This window comes from Neoarius graeffei, chromosome 9, assembly GCF_027579695.1.
Source record: "Neoarius graeffei isolate fNeoGra1 chromosome 9, fNeoGra1.pri, whole genome shotgun sequence".
In the NCBI taxonomy this organism is placed as follows: Eukaryota; Metazoa; Chordata; class Actinopteri; order Siluriformes; family Ariidae; genus Neoarius; species Neoarius graeffei.
Genome location: NC_083577.1, coordinates 16,536,769 through 16,550,283, shown reverse-complemented (window position 1 = coordinate 16,550,283; position 13,515 = coordinate 16,536,769). Strand labels below are relative to the sequence as shown.

Sequence of the window (13,515 nt, the reverse complement as noted above, 5' to 3'; positions counted from 1 at the left end):
ACATTTGTTCTGCATCTCGCAGCACTGCAATCTGTCTGAAGAGTTTGTACTTTAATGCCATTTTGAATTTTTAAAATGGATAATGTCCACTTTAATTCATTCATAAGTTTATGAAAAAACTGGGTGCTTTTGCTTAGACATGTACTAGCATTCATACATATGTACACTATATAAAGATGATGCTTGTATTGTTACTGTTCCCTTAGAATCCTGTATTGTGAGTTGGGTGCTATGGAAGTAATTAGATTAGATAATACACAATGATTCATTTGCACTTGTTTCCTTAAATTGTAAGGGTATGGAAATAATGCATATTTGTAGAGTAGAAATTTAATATTAGTTTTGTTTTTAGGTGGGGATGCAGCCATGAAGAAACAGCCAGAGAGAAGTATGTAAAGCACTACAGCCAATGTCACAGAGATTTTACTGTACAGGAATGTGGTCTGTTTCTGTCCAAAGAATACCCTTACTTGGGTGCTTCACCAGATGGCATAGTTGAATGCACATGTTGTGGCAAGGGTTGTGTTGAAATAAAATGTCCCTGCTGTGTAAAGGATGAAGATATGGATGTGTCTGAAAAGTCAACATTTTGTTTAGGAAAAGATGATGAAGGCAATTTGTTCCTCAAGAAAGACCATGCTTATTATTTTCAGATTCAGTCACAGATGAATATATTAAATTTTCAGTATTGTGATTTCATATTCTGGCAAGGAAATGGATGGTTTGTGCAAAGAGTTCAGAAAGATGTTGATTTTTTCCAAATGCAAGTTGCAAAAGTCAGAGAATTTTACATAAATGGTGTTTTGCTAGAATTGTTGGGAAAATACTTTTCTGAGGCGCAAAGAAATTCATCCAGTACAGACCCTGAAAATATCTGGTGTTACTGCAGAAAAGCTGACAGTGGTGTAATGCTGAACTGTGAGTCCGGTAGATGTAAAATAAGAAGATTTCACATGTCTTGTTTGGGTCTGAAAAGAATGCCAAAAGGTACCTGGCACTGTCTGGATTGCAAAAAGCTTGCAAGCAAGACCAAAAGTTGAATTACTTATTTCCCCCCCCCCCCCCCCAGTAAAAGAATGTGAAATTTGATAAACTTTGAGCTACACTGTGCTCCTCACTACAAGAACATTGTGACAAATGTACCATTGATGGCTGTATCATTCTATTTACAACTGTTATAATTTAACATGTTCAACCCTGCAAAAATTAAATTTTTTAAACAGTTTTGGTAAAGAATTTTGTCATTATAATTCAAACTACAACCCCAATTCCAAAAAAAGTTGGGACACTTTGTAAAACATAACTTGCAAATCATGGAAACCCTATATTTCATTGAAAATAGTACAAAGACAAGTCAAATGTCAATTGAGATTATTTTATTTATTTTGAAAAATATATATGCTCATTTTTTAATTTGATGTCAGCAACATGTTTAAGAAAAGTTGGGACGGGGGCAACCAAAGGCTGAAAGTTGTGTAATGCAAAAAAAAAAAAAAAGATTTGGTTAATTGGTAACAGGTCAGTAACATGATTGGGTATAAAAAAAAAAAAGAAGAGTATCCCAGATAGGTGGAGTCTCTCAGATAGGGAGGGGTTCACTGCTCTGTGAAAGACTGCGTGGGCAAACAGTGCACCAATTTAAGAATAACATTCCTCAATGTAAAACTGCAAAGAATTTGGGTATCTCATGTATGGTACAAAATATCATTAAAAGGTTCAGAGAATCTGGAGAAATCCCTGTATGCAAGAGAAGGCTGAAAACTGACATTGGATGCCTGTAATCTTCAGGCCCTCAGGTGACACTGCATTAAGAGCAGACACATCTGTAGTGGAAATTACTGTATGGGTTCAGGAACACTTCAGAAACCCATCTTCTGTGAAGACCGTTCATTACTGCATCCACAAATGCAAGTTAAAACCATGTATAAACAATATCCAGAAATGCCACCACCTTTTCTTTTATGATGGACTGGGGCAAAGTGAAAAATTGTATTGAGGTCTGATGAATCAAAAGTAGAAATTCTTTTTAGAAATCATGGACACCATGTCCTCCAGGCTAAAAAGGAGAGGGATGATCCACGTGATCAGTGCACAGTTCAAAAGTCAGCATCTGTGATGGCATGAGGGTGCATTAGTACACATGACATGGGTAGCTTGTGAATCTGGGAAGGCATCATTAATACTGAATTTTATGTGTGTGTGTATATATATATATATATATATATATATATATATATATATATATATATATATATATATATATATATATAAATAAATAAAAATGTGCTTCAGAGCAATATTCTGCAATCTAGACAATGTTTTTCAAGGAAGGCCTTCCTTCCTTCTTTCAGCAAGACAATACCAAACTGCTTTCTGCACATATTAAAACTGCATGGCTCTGTAGTAAGAGTCTGGGTGCTAAACTGGCCTGCCTGCAGTCCACATCAGTCTCCTATCAAAAACTTCTGGCGCATTATGAAGTGCAAAATATGACAAAGGAGACCCTGAGCTTCTGAGCAACTGAAACTGTGTATCAGGCAAGAATGGGACAAAATTTCTCTTTCAAAACTACAGCAACTGCGCTCCTCAGTTCCTAAATGTTTAGTGTGTTGTTAAAAGTAGAGGTGATGCAACACAGTGGAAAACATGCCCCTGTCCCAACTTTTTTTGAAACGTATTCCTGACATCAATTTCAAAATGAGCATATATTTTTTAAAAAAAATTCTTAGTTTCAACATTTGATATGTTGTCTTTGTACTATTTTCAATGAAATATAGAGTTTCCATGATTTTGCAAATTATTGCATTGTTTTTATTTCCAGTTTATACAGCGTCCCAACCTGGTTTGGAATTGAGGTTGTATAAAGCGTACAGCAATGTTGTAAACTTTTGTCATTATATAATTTTTACAATAAACTACATTTGAGTTTTGTCATTTGCAATATGGTAATTTCCATCAAATCCTTCAAGTATGTCCACTAATTGCGATTGTCTTTCAGTATTTCACATGTATCTAAAATTGTCAAGAGAATTTTAAGCTGTCTTTAGTCGTAAGTTTTGTACAAATAAAAACTCTGTAAAAGTAGTTTTTCAGACGTCAAGTAATGCATAAAATGAGGGTTTCAAATAAACCTGAAAGTGAATTTTTGTCATCATTTTTTATCTCTCTCTGTACCAGTCACTTGTTGGGATAATACTTGTATAGGATGAAAGGGTGTGGCAAGAGTCTCTTCTATGGTGGCCCATATTAAGCCAGACACCATTCCGCTCCAATGTTTAGCTATCTTGGCCATTTCAAAAGACAAGCTATACAATCTAATATTAGGTAAACCCAGCCCACCTTTATCCTTAGGCGTGAACAGTTTGCTCAGTTTAAATCTAGGTTTCCTCCCTGCCCAAAGAAATTCCTTGATGAGATTATCATACTATTTAAAAGTATGATCTGGTATACTGAGTGGAAGCATCATGGATATATAATTAATTTGTGGGGCAATCACCGTTTTAATAACATTTACTTTGCCACACAAGGTCAGGTTTAACTTCTCCCATTTCCTTATATTTGTCTTGATTTTTTGAAGCAGTGGATCATAGTTCAGTGCAGTCATTTCACTAAAGTCTGGGCTCAACTTGATACCCAGGTGGTAGACCATGCCCTTTGGGATCCATTTAAAGTTGTACTGTGTCGTTACTTGTGGATAACAATGTTTGGATATTGGCATTGCTTCAGATTTGGTCCAATTAATTTTGTAACCTGAAAGCTGAGAATATTCACTGATCGTATCCATTAAAGCAGGTAGGGAGTTTTGTGGGTCACTAGTCAGAAAAAGTATGTCGTCAGCATAAAGCATTAGCTTATGTTCACTACCTCCTCCTTTCGCTCCTTTGATGGAGGAGTTTGCTCTTATAGCTACTGCCAGAGGTTCCAAGACAATTGTAAATAGAAGTGGTGATAGAGAACACCCCTGTCGTGTTCCTCTGGAGAGGTTAAAGAATGATAGAATGATGAGATCAGACCATTTGTCATAACTGCTGCCTTAGGATTACTGTACAGTATCTTAATCCATTTCATGAAACCAGTTCCAAACCCAAATCTTGACAGGGCCGAATGAAAAAAAACCCACTCGACCCTGTCAAAGGCCTTCTCGGCGTCCAATGAGACTGCAGCCACCGATGCAGTGTTGGAGGAGTGTAACCATATCAAATGTGTAAGCCTTCGTAGATTATCAGTCGAAGATCTACCCTGTAAGAAATCAACCTGGTCTGGGTGTATAATGTCTGGTAAAACTGTTTCTAGCCTTAGGGCCAATACCTTGGCCAGTATTTTGCTATCTACATTAATTAGGCTAATTGGCCTGAAATTGGCAGGATCTGTATGGTCTCTGCCTTTTTTAGGAATCAATAATATGAGCGCTTCATTCAGAGATCGTGGAAGTGAGTCGGTCTGAAAAGCCTCTTCATACACCTTAGTCAAAACTGGAGTAATTATGTCTATATACTCTTTGTAATATTCGACAGGAAACCCGTCGGTTCCAGGTGATTTCCCTGTTTTCATAGCTCGGATAGCTTTCATCACCTCTTCTTGGGACACTGGTTTGTCAAGAAATATCTTCCTGTTCAGACGTTAGGCTTGGAAGAGTTATGTTTGAGAAAAAGTTCTGCAATGATAGTTTGTTTGGCATACCTTCTGATCTATACAGCTTCTCATAAAAAAACTTTTGAAGACCTCATTAATTCCCTTGGAAGATGTTACTAGTGACCCCCCTCTTCTTATCGCTGGGATTACATCATAGACATATAAACATAGACGCTGCCTTCTGCGTAGAATCATACGTCATCCTCGCCGCCATATTTTATGGGGCAAAGTGGAGATTCTTCAACCGTCTCTGGTATAGCGTCTAGACAGTAGCTGAGAATAAAGATGCCTCATTCATGTGCTGCGTTTAACTGTACCAACAGGTTTACCGTCCAAACGAGATCACATGGGATTACCTTTCACAGGTGAGACTGGAAAAATACTTTTCATTGTATTTGGTCATTAAAACGTAATTTTACAAACAGATTTTTCTGACTTTGTGGTTAATATGAAGTCTCGCGCATAATAGCCGCTCGGTGAAACCTGTCTCCGAACAACGAAGTATTTCCTTCGTAACTACGCTGATTGTTGTTAGTTGCTTCGCTAACTTTTCACATACTATGTAGGTTTCCCAAAAATAAAGACATGAAAAAGCAGTGGGAGACAGCTGTGCGACGGGAAGGGTTTTCTGCTACTCCGTCATCCATGCTCTGCAGTGAACACTTCAGAACGGAGGATTTTGACAGAACAGGTCAGACAGTCAGGATCAGAGAGGGAGCTGTTCCTTCAGTCTTCAGTTTCCCAGCTCATCTCCACCGGGTAGGTGTATAGTTATAAGCAGTGAGAATTAGATAATACAGTGCCACACTATGATGAACGTTTTTGAACGTATGATGAATGTTTTTAACCTTTCTGAATGTGAAGGAATCAGTGATATTTTGTTTTGGTATGACATTAGAACCTGGCCGAACTCAGTTTGGCAGTCATTCAGCTCACTTTATTCAACGAGAGTAGGTCTGTGTGGTGACTCAATAAATAAAACAGTAAATTTTTATTTTCATTCACTATTTCCAGTTTTTCCACTATTTCCATCATTTTATCATATTCAGTCTTGTAGGTTGGTTATTGTGGCCTCAGGTTTTGGTAGCTTGCTACGGTATGCTGACTGATCAGCTTACCTGAGCTATCTATCGTGTATCTGTCGCTAGTTTGCAGTGTACAGGGTATTTCGCACACTATTTATAACCATCACATTAAAAGTTATATATGTTGTTTTGATGCCTGTTTGTTTCCCAAGTATATACGTGTGTGTCTTAATGGGTGAATAAAAGGCATCGAGTTAAATATTATTGTAGAAAGGGGCTTTATGAAGTTCAGTCCATTTACTTGCATTGGTTTACGGGGAAGATTTGCCACATCCAATATGGCGGACGCTCTGACGTATCCCAGCAACTGGGCCACCAGCTCAATGCGGCGTCTATGTTTATATGTCTATGGGATTACATGAGCAGTGCTTTGCTCCTTAAGCTGTCTAGCCAGAAGCCTGCCTGTTTTCTCTCCTGCTTCATAAAATGTTTTCAATCTAAATAGAGCATATTCAGCCTTTTTGTTAAATATTTCATGTATTTTGAATTTACATTTGCAAATATTATTAAAGATTTTTTTTGGGGGGGGGGGCTTTTTGCACCTTTATTGGATAGGACAGTGTAGAGACAGGAAATGAGCGGGAGAGAGACGGGGAGGGATCGGGAAATGACCTCGGGTCGGAATCGAACCCGGGTCCCCGGATTTATGGTATGGCGCCTTATCCAACTGAGCCACGGCGCCCCCTACATTTGCAAATATTATTAAACAGACTATCTGTATAATGCTTGGCCAGTTCTCTCTCCATTATGATTAATTCTGCTTCCAATTTTTTAACAGTGTTAATGTGCTCTTTTTTTCTTTTTTGGAAGTTTGTGCAATTATTTTACCTCTAATGTAAGCTTTTGATGCCTCCCAGACCATTGCCACACTGTCTGTACTACTCATGTTGATCTCAAAAAACGATGATAGATCTTCAGCCAGTTCATTATGAAATACCTCATCTTGCAGCATGGAAGTATTCATCCTCCATCCACCTCGCCTGATTCTGTCTGGGTGTATATTTATACAGAGTTCAACAGGTGCATGATCTAACAGTGAAATAGCATTAATGTTGCTGTCGATGACAGCATTGATTAGATTCTGAGAGGTCAAAATAATATCTATATGTAAAAAGGACCTGTGGCAATGAGAGTAAAAAGAATATTCTCGTTTATTTGGATTAACCAAATACCATATGTCAATCAAACCACTGTCTCTCATCAACATGTGAATGGCTGCTCTATCCTTAGGTATTACGGTTCAGGAAAATCTGCTTTTATGTAATGTATTATCCAAAACCTGGTTAAAATCTCTTGCCAAAACCACTTTACCTTGTGCATTCCCCAATATGCTATTAACCTCATGGAAAAAAGGTGGCTCGTCTTTATTGGGGGCATAAATATTACAGTGTGTTAATTCCATGCCGTTTATGATGGTATCAAGACAAATAATTCTACCATTAGCATCCCTAAATTCCCTTACCAATGAGAAATTTAACATTTTGTGTACCAAAATAAGAACTCCATTTTTCTTGCTGGAAAAAGAACTATAAAAAACTTGCCCCACCCAATCTCTTTTAAATTGTTTAGCCTCATCATCCTTTAGGTGTGTTTCTTGAATAAATGCTAAGTCTGTTCGTTGAAGTTTAAGATATGAGAGCACCTTCTTCCTTTTCACTGGGTTTCCGCATCCATTTATGTTCCAGGACACTACCTTAACATAAGAATTATTTGCCATTCAGGCCTTATGGAAAACAAATTAAAATATTGAGCATATAAAGGCAATTCCATTTTGTCTGACCTTCTTGAGACATTACCAGAGCTTTTGTACCACTGAATAATTTCAAAATCAAAATGTCCAGAACTGGCAAGTGAACAAACATGACCAAACTGGTCAACAAAAACCCTCCCTTATCAGTAGAAGAAAACATATTCACACACAAGAAACTCCTACTAACTGGAGACAATTCCTTTTTTTAAATCAGTCCAAATACCGAAAAAGAAAATCTGACTTGGTCTGTGGAACGTCCAACTCTCCTAGATTCAGACAGCTACACAAAAACCGTCCAGCCACACCATACCTTTCTCAAACTCTCCATTAAATGTAAATGTCATCTCTTCCATCGCCCTCCGCCTCCGTCATTTGTCCCTCAATGAACTTGACAGCTTCCGACGCGTCTTGAAACTTTCTGTTCCTCCCATTCCATGTGAACCACAGTGTTGCAGGAAATGCGAGGGTGAACTTCACTTTCTTGGCGTGCAGTAGTTGTTTGGCCGCTGTAAAGGCCTTTCTGCTTTCAGCCAGATCCTTTGTCATATCTGGAAAAAGCGAGAGGTTGCATCCGCTCCACGTTGCTCCCCCTTTCTCCCTCGCTGCTTTAAGCACCTTTTCTCTCACAGATGAACGTAAGAATAAAATCATTATTAGTCTCGGTGGTTGGTTTTCCTCCAGACAATATCCGGGAGAACGATGTGCCCTTTCAATCTCAAATTCACTGTCAATGTCCATGCCTAAACCCTCAGACAAGATCCTTTCAATGCATACCTTTAAGTTGTTTCCCTCAGCGCCCTCCTTCAGACCTAGCAGCCTGACATTTGTTATGGTGGCTTCTGTTTTCCAAATCTTCTACACGACTCCACAGTGTGTCTATACGCCTACGGTGTACCTTACAGTCGTTGACCAACTGTTGGGTAGTGTCCTCCACTTCGGATATTCGGGTTTCGGCCTCAGTCAGCCGTTCTTGCATGGCGCTTACAGCATTTTTCAGTTCCGTTGTAGTCTCTTTAATAGTTGACACGTCCGTAGCCACTGTATTGAGCATAGAGCTTATTTTACTCATTTCAGTGAAAAGGTTTTCCGTGCTAGCATTGTGTTCAGAGCGTTTTGGGCTAGCACCACCAGTGTCCCTGTCAGGCTTCCCATGCATGTTCATGAAATATTTCAAGGGTGAAGCCATAGTCTATATTTGATGGATAAATTGATGAGGAAACCATGAAGCTATTGACGAGTATAACAGATAATCGTAAATGAGGAGATATTGATGGATAAATTACATTATTTCGGTGACGCTTCTGGACAACTTCTAGTGTGCGGCCATCTTACTCGGCGATCCCACGTGACTCCAAGATTGTGCATTTTTGATGAACCATGCCAATCACCCTCTCAACATGGATTCTGACTGGCACAAGTGCACTTGTGTCCTCCACATCCAACACATTCATTTGGGACTTTCCCCATGTCACGGCAGGAATTTTTAAATTTGTAGAATACAGTCCAATAGCATTACCTACATCAAACCCTCTGTCTGCTAGTATAAGATCCCCTGACAAAGTCTTATCCAGAAATCTGCAATGTTATATATTTGTCACTATAAGGGACCACCCACCCCTTAGAAGTGAAACACACTGTGCCTTGTGGGATAATACCTATAAAATATTTTGAAGTGTTGTGGCTTTTATACTGCAAGTAGGTTTTTGCCTGTGCTTCCAAATCACTGGGTCTTTCCTGAAATATTTCAGATTATATAGCAGTGTTTCTGAAAGTTTTGTCAAAATGCAACTGGCAAACTTTGCGGCAAATGTTCGCTATCTGGTGCTGGAACGAGGTGACATAACATTACGTGTTACTAAATACTCTGGATGCAGTTGCCAAAGAAATAGAAAATAAGTAGGCTAAAAACTAAGTTTATTTGAAGACATGTCAGTAGGAACTGCTGGAAAGGTGAAAGTTTCATATTTAAATTTAAATCAAGCCTTATAACCTGGAATGCTGCCATCATAATTCCATATGTTGGAAGACATGTAAAGTGTTTATCATTGTCCTCTGAAAAAGACTCCTCAAGAAGAGAGCATTTTTTTTCAGTTGTTCCTTCAAAATAAGAATGTGCTCCTTCAGGTTCCTGCATTCTTGCTCAAGACAATGTTTCATTTCCACCTGAAGCTTCTGTACTTCCTTCATCTGTGATAACTGCATCTTTAGATGACTGTTCACTTGAATCAGAGGAGCTTTCTGAAGGAGTGGTTACATTGGTATCTCAAAGACCAAAGCATTGCCTGTGTTGCTGCAATTTTTCTTTTGTTTTCGCATTTCCTCTTGAGGTCTTGCTGCTTTTCAAACTCGTGCAATGCTTTTTTTTGTCGTTTTGCAGGTGACTTTACATGTGTGAAAATACTCAGCACATTATCAGGCGAAAGGGGGTGATCACTTTTCTTCCCTGTAAATCTCAAGAATCTTGGCGGCACGGTGGTGTAAGTGGTTAGCGCTGTCGCCTCACAGCAAGAAGGTTCTGGGTTCAAGCCCAGCGGGCGATGGGGGCCTTTCTGTATGGAGTTTGCATGTTCTCCCCATGTCTGCGTGGGTTTCCTCTGGGTGCTCCGGTTTCCCCCACAGTCCAAAGACATCCAGTTAGGTTAACATGGGATGGCCTTGGGCTGAAGTGCCCAAGTGTGGCAGCACACGTATGCAGCAGCTTTGCTCTCCTATGATGAACTAAATTTCATTGTACATTTGTGCAGTGACAAAGGCATTAGATTCTAAGAAAATATGAATTGGATAACTTGGAAGTTATTTTAATTAAACTGGTTTTATAGTAGTTTTATGCATGCTAGGAAAAATTAGGTGCTAACAGTGTAGGGCAAAAAAGAAGTAATATATTCATTTAAGTAATAAGTAATCTTTTCATTCTGTTTGTTAAAAGCATGAACAGCTCAATTTCATTTACACCTAGCCTATTTATTATATGGAGATACTTGATCGCAATTATCCCTAATTCACACAGTTGCAATTAATGATTGTTGGGCTTGAAGAAACCTTATTTAAGCTTACTGAAAAAATTCAAGGGGATTTAAATTTCAGAACCGTATTTTAAATAAAGGAGGAAAGGATTATGGATGGACCCAATAACTAATATTAATAAAGTTGTTTAATATTGGCCTACAGTTTGAAGAGAATCAAAATTAGGCAAACCCCCATGACCAGATTTTTACACACACACACTATGAATGAATGGGTCATTCTAGAATTTGGGATAAACCTTTTATTTTCCACAAAATAAATCGTTATTGAATCAGACTTTTAATAATACACATGACACCTGCACCGAGAGATGTCACTTCCTCTGGCGGGAAACTTCAAAAAGGCAGTGAGGTATGTCATGTTTCTTCTCTCATTAATTTGAACAAAATATTGAGGATACACCAATAGTAGATTAATTATTTGTCAAATCTGTTGTGATACTGGAGTGAATCTCTCATTTTTTAAAAACAATATTATGATTAAAATCCATAAAATTATGTTTTTATACATGCCAAGAATACAATTTGTCATTTGCACAAGTACACTGCAGTACAGGTACATTGGAATTCTTGAGCATTTTCCACAAGTCAGCTTCATAGACATTAAAAGAAAAATACCAAGAGGCAATTTAAAAATATACAAAACAATATGCATTCTAAAATTAAAAAAAACATGCACAATAACAAACAGTGAGAGTACTAAATAGAGCTATGTAAGGCTGTCATTAAACTGAGTGTAACTGTATAGAAATAAATATATAAAAAAGTAATAAATATCTATCTGAAATGGTATTGCACATTTTGGTTGAGGAGGAGGCAGAGATAGAGGTTTTAAAAAATCGAGTTATATTGCACATGGAGACATTGTGTGTGGGGGAGGAGGGAAAGAATAATCAGTGAGGTAGTTAGCTGTCCAGAGTTTGAGTGGGTTGTGGTAAGAGGTACTTCATTCCCTCCTTAATGTCCTGTGCCACCAACCTAACGGTAGAAGGAAATAAGCTGTTATACAAGTGGGCCCTGTGAATGCTGATGCTTACAGGCTTGTGGTGTCTCAGGTTGTAGCCCGTGTTCACCCACTTGAACAAAGCATAAGCTGGGTGGTGTTTCTCTTTGAGGATGCTCTGTGCTTTCCTTCTGCAGCGCTGGGTGTATGTCATGTCAATGGAGGGGAGGACAGACCCAATGACTCTCTCTGCTGTTTTAATTACCCACTGGAGTGATTTTCTCTCAACCAGGGTGATGTTGCCATACCACACTGTGATACCACTAGTGAGGATGCTCTCAGCAAGTCCTCTGTAGACTTGGATGAGGGGCTGGCATCTACAACCCCGATTCCAAAAAAGTTGGGACAAAGTATAAATTGTAAATAAAAACGGAATGCAATGATGTGGAAGTTTCAAAATTCCATATTTTATTCAGAATAGAACATGGATGACATATCAAATGTTTAAACTGAGAAAATGTATCATTTAAAGAGAAAAATTAGGTGATTTTAAATTTCATGACAACAACACATCTCAAAGTTGGGACAAGGCCATGTTTACCACTGTGAGACATCCCCTTTTCTCTTTACAACAGTCTGTAAACGTCTGGGGACTGAGGAGACAAGTTGCTCAAGTTTAGGGATAGGAATGTTAACCCATTCTTGTCTAATGTAGGATTCTAGTTGCTCAACTGTCTTAGGTCATTTTTGTCATATCTTCCGTTTTATGATGTGCCAAATGTTTTCTCTGGGTGAAAGATCTGGACTGCAGGCTGGCCAGTTCAGTACCCGGACCCTTCTTCTACGCAGCCATGATGCTGTAATTGATGCAGTATGTGGTTTGGCATTGTCATGTTAGAAAATGCAAGGTCTTCCCTGAAAGAGACGTCGTCTGGATGGGAGCATATGTTGCTCTAGAACCTGGATATACCTTTCAGCATTGATGGTGTCTTTCCAGATGTGTAAGCTGTCCATGCCACACGCACTGATGCAACCCCATACCATCAGAGATGCAGGCTTCTGAACTGAGTGCTGATAACGCGGGTCGTCCTTCTTCTCTTTACTTCGAATGACACGGCGTCCTTGATTTCCATAAAGAACTTCAAATTTTGATTCGTCTGACCACAGAACAGTTTTCCACTTTGCCACAGTACATTTTAAATGAGCCTTGGCCCAGAGAAGACGTCTGCGCTTCTGGCTCATGTTTAGATACGGCTTATTCTTTGAACTATAGAGTTTTAGCTGGCAACGGCGGATGGCACGATGAATTGTGTTCACAGGTAATGTTCTCTGGAAATATTCCTGAGCCCATTTTGTGATTTCCAATACAGAAGCATGCCTGTATGTGATGCAGTGCCGTCTAAGGGCCCGAAGATCACAGGCACCCGGTATGGTTTTCCGGCCTTGACCCTTACGCACAGAGATTCTTCCAGATTCTCTGAATCTTTTGATATTATGCACTGTAGATGATATGTTCAAACTCTTTGCAATTTTACACTGTCGAACTCCTTTCTGATATTGCTCCACTATTTGTCAGCGCAGAATTAGGGGGATTGGTGATCCTCTTCCCATCTTTACTTCTGAGAGCCGCTGCCACTCCAAGATGCTCTTTTTATACCCAGTCATGTTAATGACTTATTGCCAATTGACCTAATGAGTTGCAATTTGGTCCTCCAGCTGTTCCTTTTTGGTACCTTTAACTTTTCCAGCCTCTTATTGGCCCTGTCCCAACTTTTTTGAGATGTGCTGCTGTCATGAAATTTCAACTGAGCCAATATTTGGCATGGAATTTCAACATGTCTCACTTTCGACATTTGATATGTTGTCTATGTTCTATTGTGAATACAATATCAGTTTTTGAGATATGTAAATTATCGCATTCTGTTTTTATTTACAATTTGTACTTTGTCCCAACTTTTTTGGAATCGGTGTTGTAAGTCCAGCTTTCTTCAGAAGTCTGATGAAGTACAGCCTCTGCTGGGCTCTTTTCACTAAAATTGCAGTGTTTTTAGCCCAGCTAAGGCTTTCTGAAATGTGAAAGCC

The 13,515-nt window shown here is 38.9% G+C and overlaps 2 protein-coding genes across 4 annotated transcripts in view; both read left to right on the top strand.

Moving 5' to 3' along the window:
* Nucleotides 1–3,142, top strand: part of LOC132891482 (uncharacterized) — a 56,312-nt gene extending 53,170 nt beyond the window's left edge. For all 3 annotated transcript variants that reach the window (XM_060929096.1, XM_060929097.1, XM_060929095.1), the window contains one exon: nt 353–3,142. In XM_060929096.1, coding sequence (XP_060785079.1) covers nt 353–1,040 — 688 coding nt within the window. In that variant the 3' untranslated portion in view covers nt 1,041–3,142. The remainder of the gene's footprint in view (nt 1–352) is intronic.
* Nucleotides 3,143–5,376: 2,234 nt separating this feature from the next.
* LOC132891481 (uncharacterized) overlaps nt 5,377–13,515 on the top strand; it is a 32,125-nt gene continuing 23,986 nt past the window's right edge. The window contains exon 1 of the mRNA XM_060929093.1: nt 5,377–5,391. The gene's annotated coding sequence lies outside the window, so the exon portion shown is untranslated. The remainder of the gene's footprint in view (nt 5,392–13,515) is intronic.